General features: G+C 44.4%; 1 protein-coding gene across 14 annotated transcripts in view; it reads right to left on the bottom strand.

Moving 5' to 3' along the window:
• Positions 1–20,313, bottom strand: part of KIAA1217 (KIAA1217 ortholog) — a 463,282-nt gene that overhangs the window by 76,219 nt on the left and 366,750 nt on the right. For 13 of the 14 annotated variants that reach the window (XM_059404172.1, XM_059404173.1, XM_059404168.1 and 10 more), the window contains 2 exons: positions 18,137–18,335; positions 13,992–14,085 (listed from right to left, as the gene is read on the bottom strand). In XM_059404172.1, coding sequence (XP_059260155.1) covers positions 13,992–14,085; positions 18,137–18,335 — 293 coding nt within the window. Of the gene's footprint in view, positions 1–4,381; positions 4,693–13,991; positions 14,086–18,136; positions 18,336–20,313 lie in introns of those variants that run through there. The other variant, XM_059404174.1, reaches the window with a different exon arrangement.

Here is a 20,313-nt window from a genome sequence, read left to right on the forward strand (position 1 = left end):
AAGTGATCAGACCTTGACCGTGACACCCATCGCTTCGGAGGCCTGTGCCTTATAAAAAAACATGCACCGAAGGTCAAGCAGGTCCCTGCTCATCCAGAATTATCTCATCACTGACATCATTATGACGTCTTATTGCTGTTTGGGTTTTTGTTTGGCAGCCCCTCCTGTGATATCAAGGGCAAGTGAAAACGTACGGGTTCACAGAGTTAAATCAGAACAAGGAAGGCCATGAACTTGGATTTCACAGGAAAAGAAAAAAAAATGTAAAGAAAGAAATCAGGTGCCCGTATCGATCAACCAACTGAGGGAAACGTATTTTCTGTATTTCAGCAATATGCAGGGAGTGCTGGCCCAACAAGAGAAAGCACCCTCCAGCTACAAACGCACGCTGGGTCCTCACACCTTTTGTGGAGACAGGCCTCAGATAAATAAATCTGCACAGAAATGTTTCAATGAACATTTTTTCTTTTGTGCCCAAAAAGAAAGTGCTGGAGTTCTTGAGAACCCTTAAACAAGCATTAGTTTTGATTGTGACATCATCATGGCTCATTTTTCTCAATGACACAATCGTTAGTGACATTTTGCTCAGTCTTCACAAGCCCCAGACCGGTCTTTTGTCTTAAAGCCTGGGTTTTTACACTTCACTCAATAACAAGATACTACGATCCCCTGCTTTGGCCATTTCCTCGCACTGCTATTACCCATTTAATGCTTTTCTTTATTTTTCCTTTACTTACTGTGATGAAGCAATAGTATTCATTAACTCACAAGTTCTTTGTGCCACTTACTTCTCCAATGTTCATGAAGACATTATATAATTAATTATTAAAATTTTAAAAACCTGTTTTTCTAGGTACCACCGAAAACCACAGGTCCCGAGTGAAAAAACCAGCGCTGGAAGTGGTCTGAGCAGTAAAACGTTAACATTTCAAACAGGGTCATGGCAGGAGCCATTTTCCTTAGCAAAGAGGCTGACTTTTAAAAATAATGCTATAATCCTACACAAGCCTTTTAAGCCAGTATGCATTGTTTTATTCAAAGCATCTCATAATTTGAAGCAGCTGCTGTTTTTCAGTTGACTTGATGGCTTAGTCTCCTTCAATAAAAATATTGGATCATCTAAATCTGGTTAGTTCAAAATCCATTTATTTTTGGTCCAGGCCCATGCATTTCTAATTAATGAGCTCTGCTCCCACTATAGACACGCACCGCCGCGGAGACGAGGTGAGGCCAAGCTCTATGCATCTACAGTGGTGGCTGGCTATGGAGAAGTCGGACAGACACCGTTTTCTCAAATCAGTCAGGTGGGACACAGAGGGGCCAGAATGAAAGGCAGGGAAGCAATGGAGATGGACAGAGACCTGGCCTCAGGGACAGGTGGCTTGGGCTCCTGCCCTATCTTTGTCTCTCCCTTATTTTGTGACCTTGTCACCCCAAGTCATTCCAACCATGCTAGGCCTCCTGAGTCTCGCCTCACAGACAGGTGAAAGATGATAAAAGATGATGCATAAGGACTGTCTTTCCACCTCTGAAACCCCATGATGCTAAATAAGTCAGGCTTATTTCTTGAGGCTGCACCAGCTACCAGCTACTTCCTCTGTCGCAAATGTCCAGCAGCAGACAGAGTCTCGCTCCTGCCAATTATGCGCGAGCGAAGTAATCACTAACCTGAGGTGGAGAGAAGCAGGGCAAAATTGGTGGCATCTTGCCACCAATTGCTACGTACCTTAAAAACATTTGTCTTCCCTGTAAAAAATTAACGTGTGCTACCCCCTTCCCAGAATTTTAAATAAAGTAACAGATACTCACCTGAGAAATTTTAGAAAAAGTGTCAAGAGAAGAACTGTTGTCTGGAAGCCTCTCTAGGGCAAGATCGTGGGGGTGGGGGAGGCTGCATGGACAGCATCAGAGACAATTTCCTAGAGTTGGGGTTACCCCGATGGGGACCCACAGAGAAGAAAGAAAGGCAGAACCCCAGGAAAGAAACAGCTTGTAGGGGCAAGGGTTACAACCTGAAAATACCAGGACATGTGCTCCCAGTCAAAGGCAATTTCCACCAACATCTCTATTTACATGAGACTAGAGGAGGGATGTGGTTTGGATATCAGAGGGCGGGGAATGTGGGGGAAGCCTCTCCCATACTCTCAAGCACGGGCACAGAACTCTTTGGGAGTTCTGTGTAGAAGTGTGGGAAGTACCCCACTACCTGCTAAAGGACGGTCCTGTTCCAACGGACCTTCAGTTGAGTTAGCTGGTTCGCCAGCCCTGGATTTGGGGCAGACATGGGGCTGGACGCTAGCTATGTTGGTCCTCAAGCCCAAGTGCAGGGCTGCGATGAACCCTTACATCGCCTGTTGACATCCTTGGCAGTAATCACTTGGCATCACAAATCACCGGGTATTTCTGTGGCCCAGTGGATGCCTCCGTGTCCAGGAGGCAGGGGAGGAGAGCCCCAGTCCCTGGGGCTGCGGGAGCTCCGCTGGCTGTGCTCACTCCGGAACGCTCCACCTTCACCGTTATTCCCCGTTCCCCCCGTCCTCCCCCAACCGCTCTGCGGAGAGCCGCACAGACGGCAGCCTGACGTGCAGGCAGTTCTGCACTCAAACACGTTTTCTCACTTCCAGAGCAAGCTCACGAATACAGTCCCCATTCCCAGGGCCATGAAAACAGTTTTTAAGTGACACAGCACACGAAGCAAAGAAGGAAAAAGCAAGGAGGGAAGGGTAGTTTGCCCAAGTCCCACACTATCTACTGCTGACTGTTTTCATTTCACTGAGGAAATTGTCACCAAGTCTCGGAAAAGACAACCAGCCTGATACTAGTTTGGGATGCTACCCATCCCAACCTACCAACCAACCAACCACCACCACCACCAACAACAAAAAAACCCAAACAGAACAAAACAAAACAACATTCAAAGGTGTACAAAATAATTTCTCTTAGGTCAAGAAAGCATTGCTGATGTGTAATTCCTACTTTCAAACTAAGTCGTCTGTATCCGACTCCAGACTTGGAGCTCTTGGCTACTAGTAAGAGAGTCAGCCAGGGTTTGAACTCTGGCTTTGCTACCTGCTAGGATGTGGTCTTGTTATTTAATTTCTTGGCCTCAGTTTTCCAATCGAAAAATGGGTCTAACTGTACCTATGAAGTCGAATTATTCTGAGGACTACGTGAAATAATATATATTATTTTTTAAAAAGATTTTATTTATTTATTTGACAGAGAGAGATCATAAGCAGGCAGAGAGGCAGGCAGAGAGAGAGGAAGGGAAGCAGGCTCCCTGCTGAGCCGAGAGCCCTATTCGGGGCTCCATCCTAGGACCCTGGAATAATTGCCTGAGCTGAAGGCAGAGGCTTTAACCCACTGAGCCACCCAGGCGCCCTGAAATAATATTTATTATATAATATATAATTAAGTATTATATATTAATTATCTATTATATATTAAATATATAAATAATACATTATATATTAAATATATAAATAATATATATTATATATTATTGAGACCACATTAGGTAGCAACTTTTTCATGCACATAAACTCATCTTCAAATTGGGATAAAGATACCCACGGGGATATGGATAAGCAGATCCATGAACCTTTAAAGGGAAACACACTTGATTTAAGGGGACACTGCTCTCCTGAATTCCTTTTTTAAAAATGCAAAATTGTGACTTTACCAATGCAACAATAAGATAAAAGTCATCTCAAGTACATATAATTTCTGCCAAGCCTTTTTTCAAGCAGTCATTAAGCCTGACAAAATAGGATTATATCTGTTATGTAAAACTGTAGAAGTTTTAAATGGAACTCTTAAAGCTTACAAAGACCTTTTTTTAAAAAAAGTCAAAACTGAGACACAGAAGCTATTTGTAATTTAAAATCTGAAGTGTTTTTCACCAGGAAAAAAGCAACAAATAATTTTCCTTAAGAAAATAATTTTCCTTAAGATGTTGAAGGACACACACTCAGGTCCCCCTCCCAACTACATCTGTCTCAGAAACTAAATGCAAGTCAACATCTTCATGAAAACACTGAAAATGGTCACAAAACACATACATCCCTGAGATCTGTACTGGCAGAAAATGTGGACACCTTAAATCCTTTTCAAATTATAAGGTTACACAAACTAGATTGTAGGATTTACAGACGGAAGACAGCCGAACATAATTTAAATGGTTTTTAAGGAACAGACTATCACCAATCACAAAGAAGTTTCCTCCTAAGCAGTGCATTATGAAGTGAAAATTAAAAACCTGGTATTTTAATTCCTCACTGGATTGAAACACAGAAGATCTGTCTCAGTTGAAAGCAAATGTCCCAAAGCATGACAAAAACAGTCTGAAAATTGTATTTTGTTATAAAGGTACAGTTCTTACCTTACATCTTCCGTGACCCTTTGTCTTCTAGAAGAAACTTTCTAGACTTGCAGAGATCTTCAAACTACCCATCTCTCGAAGATTTCCAGCTCTGCCTGTCTTTATGGTGACTAAATGCAAGGCTTGGATTTTTTTTTTTTTTAACAGAAGGAAGCTTTTAGTCAAAATATGTGGTTTAAAGGAGCAGTATCCACCCTTGTTAAAACCATTTCACGGACATTCAGAGGTTTTGTTTCTACTCTATGAAAGTTAAATCCGAGTAGGAAGGCATTTTTCCTGTCCCGGAAATCAGCATAACTAAAACCAATGCTGAGCTAACGAGAAATGTTTCTTCCATGTGTTCCGTCTGGCAGAAACTGCAAGCCATATCAAGGAAACACGTGATGTTTATAAATACAATATGGCTCATGTTGTCATAACCTCTCAATGACAAAAAAAAAAAAAAAAGAAAGAAAGAAAAGTGTAAGGAGAGGCAAGCGGCCACAAGGCAGGAAAGATGAGATTTGTATCACTTAGAAGCTGCCTATCATATGTGCATATATTACCCTTTTTTGCCTCTTGGAAAATAAAATAAAGTCTAACTGGAAGCAGCCAGGGAGGAAAAAAATATCTCCCGTGTTCTGGAGAGCCACTGTATTCCAATGCGTTTGCCTCGCTAATCATTTCAAGAACAGTAATTCCTTACCACTGGTAACGTAAACATCTTTTTGCCTGTCAGAGAAGCATGATATAAAGAGGGCATAATTAGATACATCACTCAAGTGAGTTCCATTGTTTTAACTCAAGCAAGTAATAGAACGGAGGCAAGGATTTCACAGAGCCTGAATCTGATGTGGAAACATCCAGATGTCTGTATCGCGAGGGATTTCATGTTTGGACTTGTGGATTACTGACTTCGGACCTTCTGCTGGACTTGAAGATTGGTGAGGGCAGTGACCACAACTCGCTCACCACTCTATCCCCAGAATCTTGCACAAGAGCCAGAATCAGAGGAGGGGAGGGGGCGTGATGGTTGGGTGAGTGAACCAGTGAACCCTGGAGCTAGGTTAACTGGTCTAGAATTCTCAGTCCTACTTTGTTGAATCTGGAGTACTTGGAGTATCCAACAGGAAACACTGACTAAACGCAACCTACAGGTTAAGATTTGTCCTACTGAGTTATACATACAGCAAAACAAGATCTGTCTTCTTTAAATTGGTATCCAGAATTAGCTTAAACTTTGTACCACACTTGAATTTAACTCCTGAGAAGAAAGTTTTAAAAAGCAGATAGGTGAGATTTCCTTTTCCTTTTTTTTTTTTTTTTTTTGCAAAGATTTTATTTATTTATTTGACAGACAGAGATCACAAGCAGGCAGAGAGAGAGGGGGGAACAGGCTTCCTGCTTACCAGAGAGCCCGATGCGGGGCTCGATCCCAGGACCCTGAGATCATGACCTGAGCCAAAGGCAGAGGCTTAACCCATTGAGCCACCCAGGTGCCCCTATGTATGCTTTTCCGACAATCACTTGTTTCAACCTGACCCAACCGTCACTCTCATCTTAAACTTGAGGGTTACCAACTCTGTGAAATTATACTGATAGGAGGGGGATTTCTGGGGACAGACGGATATTCTTATTTCTTAGTTTGGTCAGGAAGTACCACTGAGATAAGCTCAGGAATGTGCTGCAGACTCCAAATATTCATATTAATATTTACAAATAATTGTACTGATCTCCCCAAAGAGGGGATCCACTGAAAGTCTGCGATAGGGGAAGTGCTCGAGTGGACCCCTTTTTCATCCTGACAATGAATGAGAACCTCCTCATTGTTGGAGGAAAACACAGGGAGCAGGAAGATGAACCGAATGGGAACTACACCCTGCAGAAAGTAGGGATTTAAAAGGAACTGAAGGTGTGTCCATGGCAGGCAGGAAAAATGTCGGCAGGCCAAGGGAGGGAGGCAGACCGGTGAGGTCCTGGGGAGGTTCAGAGAAGCTTGGAAAAGCGAGGAGGTAGGGAAGTCTTGATGAAGCCTCTGAGTTAGGTCTTCGCACTTGGGTGGCACATGGACACCAATGATGAAGGCAGCAGAGTGGGGAAGGACAGTCGTGACCACCAGAGCCATCAAGAAGGCCAGTTCTTGGGGTTGGCCTGCCGAGCTCCCAATCCGGTTCTACCACAGAACAGCTATGTGGCTTCGAGCAAGCTCCCTAACCTCTCTGATCTTCAGCTTCCACATCTGAAACAGGGGGTAACAGGAATTCCCCTCACAGGCGCTTGTTCTGGAAATCAAATGAGAATGAATGGAAGCGCGGTGCTCCGCACAGGGCCTGGCCTGGGGTCGGTTATTATTTTGAATGTCAGTCAGTATCACGGTTGCTGGTGGTAGGTCATGGAGGAGAGCCCTGAATGACTGCAAGAGGATTCGTTAGGAGTATTTCTGGAAGCTTCCATTTCTACGGGATTCTCTTCCTTTCGTTTTTTATTTATTAGAGAGAGGGAGAGAGAGAGAGAGAGAGTACAAGCAGGCGGAGGGGCAAAGGAAGTGGAAGAAACACTGCTGAGCAGGGAGCCGTAAGTGGACTCGATCCCCAGACCCTGGGATCATGACCTGAGCTGAAAACAGGTGCTTAACTGACTGGACCACCCAGGCGCCCCCCTCTTCTCTTCCATTTCTATAGGATTACTTCATCCCTCTCCAAATCCCAAACTCTTTCTCTCAACCAGAACGCTGACCCATGGAAAAAAGAGCTCTAAGGCATGCCCATTTCGGACATACATACTAAATGACATATTCGTGTACTTCTTTCATTTTGGGGGGGGGATGGGGGTGAAGGGTATCTTTTTAGCCAGGTTGAAAAGAGAACAAAATGGAGCAAACATTAAAACATTAAAAAAAATGCCATAATACAGTCACGTAACAGGGTTAAGAAGTGAAAGAAATTTAAGAAAAGAAAGAAAAGAAAAAGGAAGGATATTTAATGGGTTCCGAAATCTCATCAGGAGCATCGTATCAAAACTTGAAAAGCCTTAACAGAAATGCCAAGAAGGGAGGCTACAGCTGAATACAGAGAGTCAGAGAGAACTAGGTTCAAATCCAGTGCCTGACATTTACCAGCTGGGTGGGCCTCGGAAAGACTCACGGGCCTCAGCCACGTCATCGATAAAAATGGAGTCAGTTACCTCCTTGGCAGAGTTATTGGCTAATCAGTATGTAAAGTAGTTAGCACATTGCCTGCTGTGAAGATACAAAAAGGCTGTTATCTTATATCCAAAAAAACAATGGTCTAGAATGAATACCACTTGCGCCCTGCCTGGTTCCACAGAGAAATGAACAGAATTCACGGAAATTATTACCATTTTGCCCCCCCCTCCCTCCCAAAAGTCACAGTGGAGCATCTGACAAGAAGTCGAAAGTGGGAAAATCGCAAAGGGAGGCCAGGAACGTGGCCAACACACAAAACACATGCGGTGAATGCCCGCGCGCTTGTTGTGGGCGGGCCACACATTTAATTCTAAGCTTTAGAGTAGCAACACAAAGAGGGAAAATGATCACTTTCAAGATTCAAAGTGTCCACATGACAAAAATAAACCAGGAGCAGCACAGCTCTCTGTGGTGATGAGAACAGAGGTATTTTTACAGCGGGCTCTCGTTAATGACAGAAAATGCGTTAATATAGGAATTGCGGCGCGACGGTGAGAGCGGTCCGTGCGTGCTGGGTTTACGCTCACCGTGGGTGAGACATCGCGGCCGGCTTCTGGAGGGGTACAAACATGGACACAAGATGGTCTGCGCCTTTGGAGAATTTACAGTCTTGCGGACGAAATGCATAGGCATCTGAATGTTTTATGACACTAGGACAACGTGCCAAGTGCCCCTGGATGGAGAGGAAAAATGAATTCTGCCAAAGCCTTATGGGAATCTTCATCAAGTAGGTGGTCTTTTAGTTTTTATGTTTTAACATCTCAATTTTCAGCCATTTGGAAACAGGAGAGAAAGTGATCTGAGAACTCCCATCATCCGCCTGCATTTTTCAGCAGTTCACTGATTTTGTTTCACCTGTATCGGCTTTTTTGGTTTACTCTGCTGGGGTATTTTAAGCAAATCCCATTCATCATGCCATTTAGCCTGTAAATACTTGGCATGATTCATGTTACCAGACATAACCACCAAGCCATTACTATACCCAATGGAATGACCAGTTATCCCTTAACATCACCGTATCCCTTTTTTTTCTTTAAAGGTTTTATTTATGTACTTGAGAGAGAGAGAGAGAGAGAGAAAATGGGTGAAGAAGGGCAGAGAGAGAGGGAGAAAGAATCTGAAGCAGACGCCACACTGAGCACAGAGCCCAACACGGGGCTCGATCCCACGACCGCAAGGTCACAACCTGAGCTGAAACCAAGAGTCAGACGCTTAACTGACTGAGCCACCCAGGTGCCCCAACATCACCTGAATCCCAACACATGTTTAAATTTCCCATAGACTTTCACCGATGTCTTTGACAGCGGGTTGTTCCAGTCAGGATCCCAACATGGCGCCCACAAGGCATTTGGTGGTTATGATATAGACGTGACCTGGGAAACATACAGGGTCCGCCCACCCTTTTTTTTTTTTTTCCCCCCAGACCAGCGGTTTATTGAAGGAATCGGGCAATTGTCCTGTTGGATGTTAGATGGAAGTGATTTTGAAAGGCAGATCTGTGGGGAGGGAGAGGAATTTCAGACACCCGCAGTAAGAACTGTGAGGTAACTCTGCTTGGGTGTTGGTTTGTGGATGATACTGTCCATGAGTTGCTATTCTTTGTGTGGGGAGATGGTGGGCTTAGGGGGTTGGCTTGGGAAGCACCAGTTGGATTAGGGTATGCAGAGGTGGGAAACTGGATAAATGCTACTGCATGACTGATCACTAGTGATGCTAAGAGCCGGAGATCCAGAGCCTACCTGCCTGGGTTCAGATCTCAGCTTGGCCGCTCTCTAGCTGTGTGGTCTTGGGCAAATTTCTTAACATACCTAAGCAACTGTTTTCTGAGCTGTCAAGAGGATGGCATATACCAACCAATACTGCCTCAAAATGTTGTCTTGGGGGGTTAAATGAGATCACTCATAAGAGTGCTTAGTAAATGCTCAAAAGAGTTAGCTTTTGTGAGAAGAGCTATCACAGTGCAGGCCATGGCAGAAGGGGCATCTGTAAGAGGCCTTCCCGGATGGCCTGGATCAGCTTGGGTGGCTGGGGAAGTGTTGAGAAACAGGAGTTAGGCAATCAAACAATCACTGATAACTCAACTTTTTGAAATCTCTTCTTCCCAACTTGTTGAAATGCATACCCCACCCCCTCATCAACATCACTCTACCTTGCCTAAACAGAAAAAGCAAGAAGGAAAAGGACTTCGGAGGAAAAAAAAAAAAAAAGATTACGATTTTTTTTTTTCTTCAATGGGATATGATGGAAACATTGGAAGAATACCCATGTGGAGATGGCCACTTGGAAGTTAAACACCGGGCTCTTGAAGTCTAGAGAGACGGCAGAGCTGGGGTTATAATTTTAAGGGTCATCCACATCGATGTAATGGTTAAGTCAGCAGGAAGATAAAAACCACAAGTGAAAGGATGCAGATTAAAAAAAAAAAAATCATATGCACACACACACACACTGGTGAAGTCCGCCTGAGCACACTGGAGACCACTGAGGGGCAGGAGGAAGAGGAGTTAATGAATGAAGCAGGCTGAGATGTGTTTGAGCGTAAGCAAGGGATTTAGAAATGGCGGCGTAAATAGAATCCCAAGGTTTCTAAGGAGACTGTTCCTGGGTGTCAGAGGCAGAGCTGAAATAAGAGAGGTCTGGGGGCAGCGACTGATCTTGGTATTAGGATGTATTTAAGATGGCTGGCCAGGTCTGGCGAGGCTGTTCTAAAGGCAAATCTGGGGGTGCCTGGGTGGCTCAGTGGGTTAAAACCTCTGCCTTTGGCTCAGGTCCTGGCATCGAGCCCCACATCAGGCTCTCTGCTCGGCAGGGAGCCTGCTTTGCCCCATCTCTCTGCCTGCCTCTCTGTCTGCTTGTGATCTCTGTCAAATAAATTTTAAAAATCTTAAAAAATAAATAAATAAAGGCAAATCTGGGAGCTGTCCCATGTAAGTAAAAACGAAAGACATACAAGAGGGAAAGAACTGAATGACAGGAGCAAAAATCGCAGAAGTCATCTCAACGTGCGTTGGAGGGTGGAAAAGCCCCGAAACTGCAAAAAAGCCACCAGGCTTGGTGAACCGGAAGTTCCTGGTGCCCTCTGAGAGTCCCCAGATGGAATGGCTCCTCTCTGAGTTGTGCATTTGTGAGTGACGAGGCCCTGTGAGCACATACATAATTTTGCAAGAAGGCCACTTCCATCTGGTGAGCTCAGTCCCTTGGGAACTAAATTTCAAAAACTACTATCTAATTTTGTCAGGAAACACTAGCCACGTGATTTAAATTGGATCAGGGTGATTTGCACCCATGTGCGAAAAATCAGGAGCCGGGTGTGCTCCGTTCCAGCAGAGAACCACAAGTCTCCGTGCACACACGAACCTCCCCAGTGCTCAGCCAGACGCTAAATGAGAAGCTAGACGCAGGCTCTCCCCACCAGGCCCGTATTCTGTCCATGCTCTGGGGCCCCCAAGCTCAAAGTCAGTACTTCAGTCTAGCAGGCTTCCTGGGGGACACCACCGCCGTTGTCATCGTCCTCATTAAACTGCTCTGGCGAACTGACCCGGGTAGATTTCGAGTCTCCCGCGGTCTTTGGTTTCACAGGCTAAGATCTTAAATGCACTGTTAAGGACGGTCTCGGAGGCCACCGCACTTCTGCGGTTGCGGTTTTTGCACCTCTGCTCGATCCAACAACCAACGTCTTCCCTGCTCGGCGTGTTTGCGGGGAATGAGTGGGCCGTGGGGCGGGCTGTCCCAGGCGGCGTCTGGAAGCCGGCGGTGGAAGGCGAATGACATCAGGCGCGGGGCTGCGTCCCTGACTCATGCGAGCAGTTATCATCAAATTCCTTCACGGCCACGCGCACATTGCAACCATACGGAAGGAGTGAGTGCCCTAAACCCACCATGCGGCTTGGTTTAGTCTACAGCCATTGATCCTTGCTCTGTTCTCTCTCTGTTCTTCACCATAAGTGGGGGGGGGGGGGGGTGCAGCTGGGCTCCAGGCCGGGCTCAGCCAAGCCTCCTTTCCTTTAATGGCAAAGCAGCTATACTCATGGTCAGAGAATTCCAACCTCCACAGCCAAAAGGTGAAGCGGAAGGAATTCCATGTCTGAAGCTTCTGGAATCTGTGACCAGGTGCCAAGTTACAAACGGCAGGCGTGATCACAACCTCGTTGATTTTTAAAACCAGGTTCTAGTTCTCGTGTCTAAGTAGTCTTGTTGGAAACCTACAAGCATGTCTGGGAGTTGGATGGTGAACATTTCTTGTCTTGTCATCTGGGGACAACAGTCGATTTCCTCACACGAAAAAATTCTGCCTGAAGTAGGCTGTGGGTAACACAGAATGATCACTAGGGTCTGGTCTAAAAGTAAAAGCAGAACAACTAGAAACCCACAGCACACATCCTGAATTCTAATAGGTTTTGCCCATATGGTTGATATTTGAGTCACTACGTGCTCACTGCGGGTCCTTATGTAGGTGCCACATCTGCTTGAGAGTTAAAACAGGTGTCCTCCCCAGCCCTAAACAAGATTTCCAGAGGCGATTCTGGGGCCCCCGTGTGGGCTCTACGTAGCAGAAACAGATCTCTGAGTGCCATGAAACTCCAGTTGGAAGGCTAGACATTTCAAAAAAATTAAAGATATCCAGGGGCAACAAAGACTCTTAAGAATGTCACTGAGAAGGAATAATGAAATAACACAAAGCAAGGGTCCTGTAACACTCAGTCCGTGTATCACGATCAGCATGACTCAGTCTTCACGTGGCGCTGGTTTACATTTAAAGTGTAACTAGCTAAAAATAAGCCTCAGAATCCTAGATTTTCTGAAGTAGCAACACAGACCTCACTTCAAATCGCACATCATTTCATACACACACACACACACGAATCAGCAGTTGAGGATATAAGGGGCCCTTTCTTTCCAAAATATGGGCTCCGATCCCACAATGTCATCACTCATGTTCCAGACCAGAATTCCCTAGAAATTCTTCCAGCACTTTCTATCGGACCTCCTGGCCTCTTGATCCTAAATTCACATACCATGTGGGGTACACGGAACAATGGTCCCCCAAAGATGTCTGCTTCCTAATCCGCAAAACCTCTGACTACACAAGAAAGGGGGGTTAAGGGTGCTAATCAGTTGACCTTAAGATAAAGAGATTATTCTGGGGCACAGGGTGGGCCCAGTGTAACCACAAATGTCCTTAAATGTGGAAGAGGGAAGGTCAGACATGTGGTGATGGAGGCTGGATCCGAGACATGCTATTTGGCTGAGTCTGAAGATGGAAAGAAGCGTCCACAAGCTGAGGAACATGCGTGATCTCCAGAACATTCTCTCTAGAGCTTCCAGAAAGGAAAGCGGATGTCCTGCCACTGACCCCTTGAGCAGACAGCCCATTGAGACCATGTGGGACTTCTGACCACCAGAACTGAACGATAGTAAATCTGTGCCATTTTAAGCCAGGAAACGTGTATTAACTTGTTACAGCAGCAATAACAAACTGATACATTCTATCCAGGATGCAGAGATGAGCCCACCTCGGGATTGCAACCACAATGCTAGGATAGGCAATGTCAGGGATTCTTTGGCAAGAAGACCTATTCATTTACTTTCTTCCTAGTTAAACTCCAGCACCCAGCGGGGTGCTAGTCCTCAGAAAGGATGGTATAAAATGGTGCAGCATATTCTAAATTTGTGTGTGTGGTGGGGAGGAGGTACAGCTGGAGGGGAACACAGCACTATTGTTAGAAACTCAGTCCCTTTTTTAGCGAACCTGCCTTAATATGATTTTTAAAATCTGTCTTTTCTGTTTCCCTGTTCTCTTCTCTTCAAAACACCCCTGGGTGCTTTCAATGTCTGGATATAATCTTCGGAGATCATCTATATCTAGAGAGTGTCAGCTCCCACATCATGCAGTTTTTTGGACTATGCCTTCGATGGGATTCAGAGAAGGTTTGATGATATTTAATACAATACAGCTGCAAACAGTCATGAATCAGAAGGTGAATAATTTAATTAGAATACTAAGGCTTGCTTGGAATAACTGATATAAGGCTACATGGAACTGGACATGGGTTTGCTGGTGGTGTTGTTTATAAGTTAGTTTTAATTAGAGAAAAAATAACAAGAGATCCTCTAAGCAAGTTAATGTGTACGGACCAAAGATGCTTTTAGGCAAAGACTTTTAGGATCCCCTTGGAGGGAGGACACAACTCAAGTCCATGCTCAGAGATAAATGAGGATGTGCCAGGTCCTATTTCAGTCCCCCTGCCCCAGATGTCCGCAAAATTGAATTCTTTACCAAGGCACAAATCATGAGTCATCAGACAAGATGAGAGTTGAGAAGCCTTGAAACCCGGTAGTGGGGTGTGGCTTCATCAGGAGACCATACCAGAGAAAGGGATGGCCTGACCTATCGAATAAAATTAAAACTAGAACGGGAACACTTACCCTCATGTCTCCATTCACAGTTTTCGGTATGTGGTTGAATGCATGTGCGGGGTCCTTGTTGTACACTTTGAGGAGCGATCTGTCCTGAATGTTCCTGGAATCAAAAACATCAATGACTACGGCAGATGAAAGGAGCCTCACTTTGGCCATTTCTTTTGCCTGCCCTGCAGAATCAGGCAGAAGACACGAACAGGCAATCCAAAGGCTGTCTACAGTCAACCGGACAAAAAGTTCCTTCACCATACAATAGGCAAAAATCAATAAGCAAAAGGAGAAAAGGGACTCCAGCTTCTCTTTCCCGTTTTTGTTCCCCAGGAAAGTATTCGTCTCTCCCTGCGGTTCTCCACCCACAAGTATCAGTTAGTGTGGACTTTCTTTCAAGATTGGAGCAAGGAAAGCTAACACTTTCAGGGACAATAAAGCTCCAATACTCACACTACGTTCAAAGAGATTTGGTTAATATTTAAATATTTAATCGTTTACTTTGCCCAAACGCCTGGTTTTCTGCTTATCTCGCGAACGCACACAAAGGAAAATGGTTTTTCCTTCAAACACTTTCCGCAAGGAACAGAAAATGTTATTTGCAGTCCAGGAAAAAAAAAAAAGTGCCACTAAGATCAAAACCAGTATCTTTACAATGCCTTTTTTTCCTTCCACAGTGGCTATTAAAAATAACTCGTCTACGTACAAGAGGACTGAGAGGACGGGCAGAGTCTTTGGAAGGAAGAGCAGCAGATCGAGTCTTCTGCTTGTCTCTTTCTCCTCCGGAGCCCAGCACTTAGAGCCCGGAAGTCAGTCACGCCGCAGCCAAGGACAGAAGTCCCACATCTTGCTCGAAGCCTACCTTAAAATTATTTAAGAGCATAGAAATGTCTACGAAGTCCTTCTCCCTCCACATTCAGCTTTCGCCAGCAGAAGGGCCACCCAAGGCACATTTAGCCCCGTCTACACTGCGTCCTCCTGAGCCCGGCGCGCTGAGCTCAGGAACGCGTGTGCAGAAAGATGCATTCCTTTCCTCCAGGTGCAGCAGCCGCACGTTCTGGGGGTTGATCGCAATCTCTGGGATCACTGGGTTATGTTTTGTTTTAAATGGAGTGGAAGATTCTTGGACTGGTCTTGCTTTCTTCCTTTAAATATCTGTCAGTAATTGCTTTGAAGCAATGACTAGCCCAAGCTTGCAGGGCTGTTCCAGACTTCAAGGAGCTCGTTACGAGGCGGCGTAAGGGGGAGCATGCAGAACCTTGTTATCTCAAAGGGGCGAGGTTATTATGAAGGCAAGAGCTCACAGAAGGTGAGGATGTGGGGGGGGGGGGTTCCTTCAGTGAATCCCCGCTATGGCTTTGGGGGGGGGGTGGGGAGTCACGAGTGACAATAGGAAGAAACTGAAAACCTTCCTTGAGCCATGAAAAAAACGTAGTGGGATTCTAAAGGTATTTAAAATACATGAGGTTGGTTTATGATTAATTTAGAAACATGCTCATCCGAGATGAACTAACAGTAAAGGCCCAGATTGCATTCACCATGGCAACATTTACAACACGGAATTTCAACCTGAACACTCCATAGCATTTCCCTAAGGAAAATATGAAGAACCCAACCCAGTAACGAAATAGTTAAATGTTTAACCAATACACACTCATTTCAAAAACACTGGATATAAAAGGAAATTTGTCCTGGGCTCAGAAGATTAAAGCCATTGTCTTCAGTGACAGTCTACATGGTAGATTTTTAGAGGGGACAGAGAGAATCTATATAATGTTGTTGGTAGAATTTATTCTACCAATCAAAATACAATTGAGGCATTTTATGCAGAGAGAGAGAAGAATTCTTTGGAAAAAGACATACACAGGATCACCTAGCATGAACATTATATCCACTATCAAATAAAAACACCTTAACCACTTAAATATTTTTAGATCCATTTTTATCAGTAAATCAAAATACTGAAAAGGAAAATTACAGACAATCCTATAAATCAACGACTTTCCCACTAAACATTTTAAAATTACGTTTTAAAAAACGACTTTCACAAATGTTAACCTATTAACTGAAAACTATTATTGTTGAAAGAAAGGATCTTGTCTTCTCTCAAGCCCCATTTTCATCTGTTTTATCAACAGGCTTCGCATCACGGAGGATCATCTCGGTTTGAAAGTTGAGGGGGACCAAATTTTCCCCTTTGTCCTCCCTCCCAATTCTCTTTTCGTAACTTCCTTGAGACACTCCGGAAGAATGAATAAAGGTAGCCCTAGCAGTAATGCTTTGAGGTTTGGGAAAGGCTCTGGAAAATCATGACTTTTTGCAAATTTAAAAACGCTTGTGTGAAAAAAAAAAAAAAAAAATGCTTGCATGGGCCGCAAGACAGTAGGATCTGATTGTTCCTAATCACCTCATCAGGCTTGAGCTCCAAAACCAAAAATGGCTCGATGTCGTTTCATACAGATTCATTATGACCATTTCTCTCCAGTCCTCTAACTACAAAACGTGGGAAGTCAAGAAAATAGCCGTAAAACAAGATGCCTGTGTGAAAACACTATCTGGGACTGTATAACCACAAATATACTCTTTAGATACAATGTGATGACTCTGTGTTTAAGTTTGTGCTCTGTAAATTCAATTTTTTTTTTTAAGTGACAGGCTGATTAATAATTTATTTCAAAAAACAGACATGAATTTTCCGATCCCATGAATATTTAAACATGCCTTTTCAAGGTAGCAAGGTACTACAACAGATGTAGCCCCTATACCTTAGGGCCTATGCCAAAGCCCTAAATTACTCGTACACCTTGGCACACGCCAAAATGTCATTTGTGATCACTGTTAGGTATTTATCAATTCATATGTGTTATGCACTAGAGGCACACTGTTAAAAAGTGGTTACGGGGGTCACCTGGCTGGCCCAGTGGGTTAAGCTGCTGCCTTTGGCTCAGGTCATGATCTCAAGGTCCTGGGATAGAGCCCCGCATCGGGCTCTCTGCTCAGCAGGGAACCTGCTTCCTCCTCTATCTCTCTCTGCCTGCCTATCTGCCTACTTGTGATCTCTCTCTCTGCCAAATAAATAAATAAAATCTTAAAGAAAAAAAAGTGCTTTCTATTAATGCCATAATGAAGAAACAGGGCATCCTGCTCTCCCCATGGGGAAGGGACCCAAATCCAAGTCGTGGACTCGATCAGTTGGGCAGGGAACATTCTGAGGGAATTAAAAAAAAAAAAAAACAAAAAACCTCTTCACCAAGGATGTAGACAGTCAGGTCTGGGGCTGCACCTGGAAATGAAGGGGCTGGCTGTGTGATCTTGAGTAAGTCCCTTAACTTTTATGCATCTGAGTTTCTGGTCCCATAAAATGAAAGGGCTCAATCAGTCACTCAGTAACTTTTTAAGTTCTAAAATGTCCAGGAGCTATACTAGGTGACTCCTTCTTGTTTGTGCTAATTCAAGTCTGGTGTGTCAGGCTGTTTGGCTGGGAGAGATCGGATGGGTCCCTTCTGCTCTAGGCACACCACCATCATGGTGAACCCAGATGCTTTTACTTCTGTGCCCTCTGCCGTAGCATGAGTCCTCTTAGCCTCATTTGAGGGTACATTCTCCTAGGGGACCCGGAGAAAGCCCACCCGGAAAGTGAGATTTTTTTGGTGAGGGCAGCTACTTAAGAAAACCATGGAGACGGAGAATGCTTCTCAGTCTCTTTCTTTATGGACAACAGCACAGGGTTCCCTGCTTCTACTCTAACCTGTTGGTGTAAATAATGGCCCAGTGGAATCACTACCCAACATGTTCACAGTCTCTGTGAGGGAAAAAGCACTTGAGAAGGAGCTGGGAAAGTTCCAGTCACAAGCATGTCTTAATGAGGTCGATCAAGTCTCCCCACTACCTTTTGGGCCTCAGCTCCCCCAGCTCTTAAACAGTGGATTGGTTACTTCTTATATTCTTCTCAGAGGTCATAGGCAAAGATCTATGTGGGAGAATCTGTCCTCATCTTTGTAAACCAAGTAAACTTTATAAATGGATTACAGAAAAACAGATGGTGAATTCATACCTGGGTGAGATAAGCCTACCCAATCAGGACCAGTATACACTGTAGCAATGCTAAATGGAGTATGGTGGGACCCACCCCCCCCTTACACACACAAAATGTAACTACCTACCTTACATCATTTAGTTCATAATAGACATTTCTGCTTTCATCTTTGATGTAAATGGCGACACTGGGCGATTCTAGCATTTTCATGGTGAGCTGCTGTGGAAAGGCACTTACGAAGAGAGCACGGATTGTGTCTGCGCTTGTGATTTCATTCGGCATCCTGAGCTGCTTGGTTTCATCTCCGTACTGGAGATAGAGAACCCCTGCATGCAAAATGAACACAGTTATCAGCCCCAGATCAAGACTCACGCTGTGCGCAGCAAAAGCTTACCCTTTTCTGTCTTACCCCAGGCACCAATGATCAGGACAGCTTGGAAAGCATGTAACAAGAGATGTTTGTTTGGAAGTCCCAAGGAACGCACTTCTGGTTATCACATGAACGCTCACTTTTATTCTCTGGAATCCAGGCTAATTTCCAACTATTTTAAAACCAAAAGGACAAGAAGCTAACCTCTGGTAGCCTAAAGCAAAAGACAATACTTTATTCCCTTGAAAGGTATATTTAAGAATTTGACCCCATCTGGCGATTTTGACTGGGTTTTTCATTAACTAACAACACAATCATTATAGCGATGGATAGGCTGTAATATAGCTTAAGTCTTTCTAGTCCATTCATTTGAAGCGGAAAAGCTACAATGTTTCTGTGACTCTAATACATGTTTATTGAATGTTTATACAAATTGCAGCTATCAAAGGAAAAGAATCTGGCATCCTAGTGTTTCAGAAAGAAAATGAACAAGTCAGTTACATAAAGAAAAACAGAAGCATAGGATCATAGAATCTTAGAGTTCCTGGGGGTATATGGCTTCCAATGAACCACACCTCCCAGTACCCATCCTCCTGGGGAGTGTAGTTCCTTCCCACGCGGACTCTGGGCGTGGCCATGTGACTTGTTCTGACCAATGAGACCTTAGCAAGTAAGATGCAAAATGGAGGCTTGGTGAGTGCTTGCATAAGAGACCTTGTCCTCTTGATGTGTGATCTTGGATGCTCCCTCCAAGAACCAAGCTTCTGTGAGTCCACGGGGGGAGGCCACATGAAGAATAACAAAAGCCCTGACTGAAGGCTCCCACTAAGCATCCATTCTATACACCACTGGCCAGTCGTGGGGGTGACCCACCTTGGGAGGAGAACCCCCAGCTCCAGGTGACCTGCCGCAGCTGCCAACACATGGAACCTAAATGGGATGCCTCCTCCCAAGCCCTGCCCAAATTACAGAATAAAGCAAGTAAGTAACTGTTGATTTAATTCACTATGTTTACGTAGTGAATTGTTATTCAAAAATGCGTTACTGAAACAGGGTATCAAAGATTCTGACATTTAATCTGACTCCACTTCTTGTGAGGATCTACTGAGGACAGACTACTATCACTAGAGTAAGCTTTGGCAGGAGACTCAGAAAAAGCACAGAATATGACTTCTGGTTACAGTAAGGCAATTTATGTAATAAATTTGTCTCTATCTCCTCCTGAAATTCCATTAAAGTGACAATGAAGATTAAAAAAGCATAGATCAAAGAATTAAGGGAATCAGAGAGGAAAGAGTACCAGACAAGAAAAGGCCGACACCTGAGTCTTCAAGGGGAGAACTCCAGATAAAACACGTAGGGCTAGGGAAACTCCAGAAGCAAGGGACCAGATCCCTCTGAGGAAGGCAGACTGAGTGGAAAGCATTAGGCCTGACTGAATTTTCTTTTCTTTCTAATGGTGCTGCAAACTTCGCCGAAGCTTGCTTTCTGTCCCAATCAGCCAACTGACATCCCACATCCACAGAAGACCAAAGAGGTAGAACCAAACAGACTGGATTCTGGCTCACTAGGCGTGGGGAGGGTAGGTGAGGTGCCTTCTCACAGAATGTTTGCAAAGGGGTGACCTTCAGTCAAGAAACGGGAGGAACCCCTCTAGGAAAGCTGACTGGCCTGTGAGAAAAGATCAATAGATTTTTGAGGGTGATGCTCACATTCTGTTTGATCCTCATTATGAACTGGCCCAACCCATATATGAAAGCTTCCAGTCAGGATGACCACGTCTCACTCACACATTTGCAGGCTACCCAGAATTAACAGATGCTTCATACAAGCCACTAACACGAGACACCAAATAAACAGAAAACAGAAACTCAGAAATGAGGAGAGAGTCCAAGAAAAGGGGAACATTTGGAGAGCAAGAGTGAACTCTGGGA

Source organism: Mustela nigripes, chromosome 6 (genome assembly GCF_022355385.1).
Source record: "Mustela nigripes isolate SB6536 chromosome 6, MUSNIG.SB6536, whole genome shotgun sequence".
NCBI lineage: Eukaryota > Metazoa > Chordata > Mammalia > Carnivora > Mustelidae > Mustela > Mustela nigripes.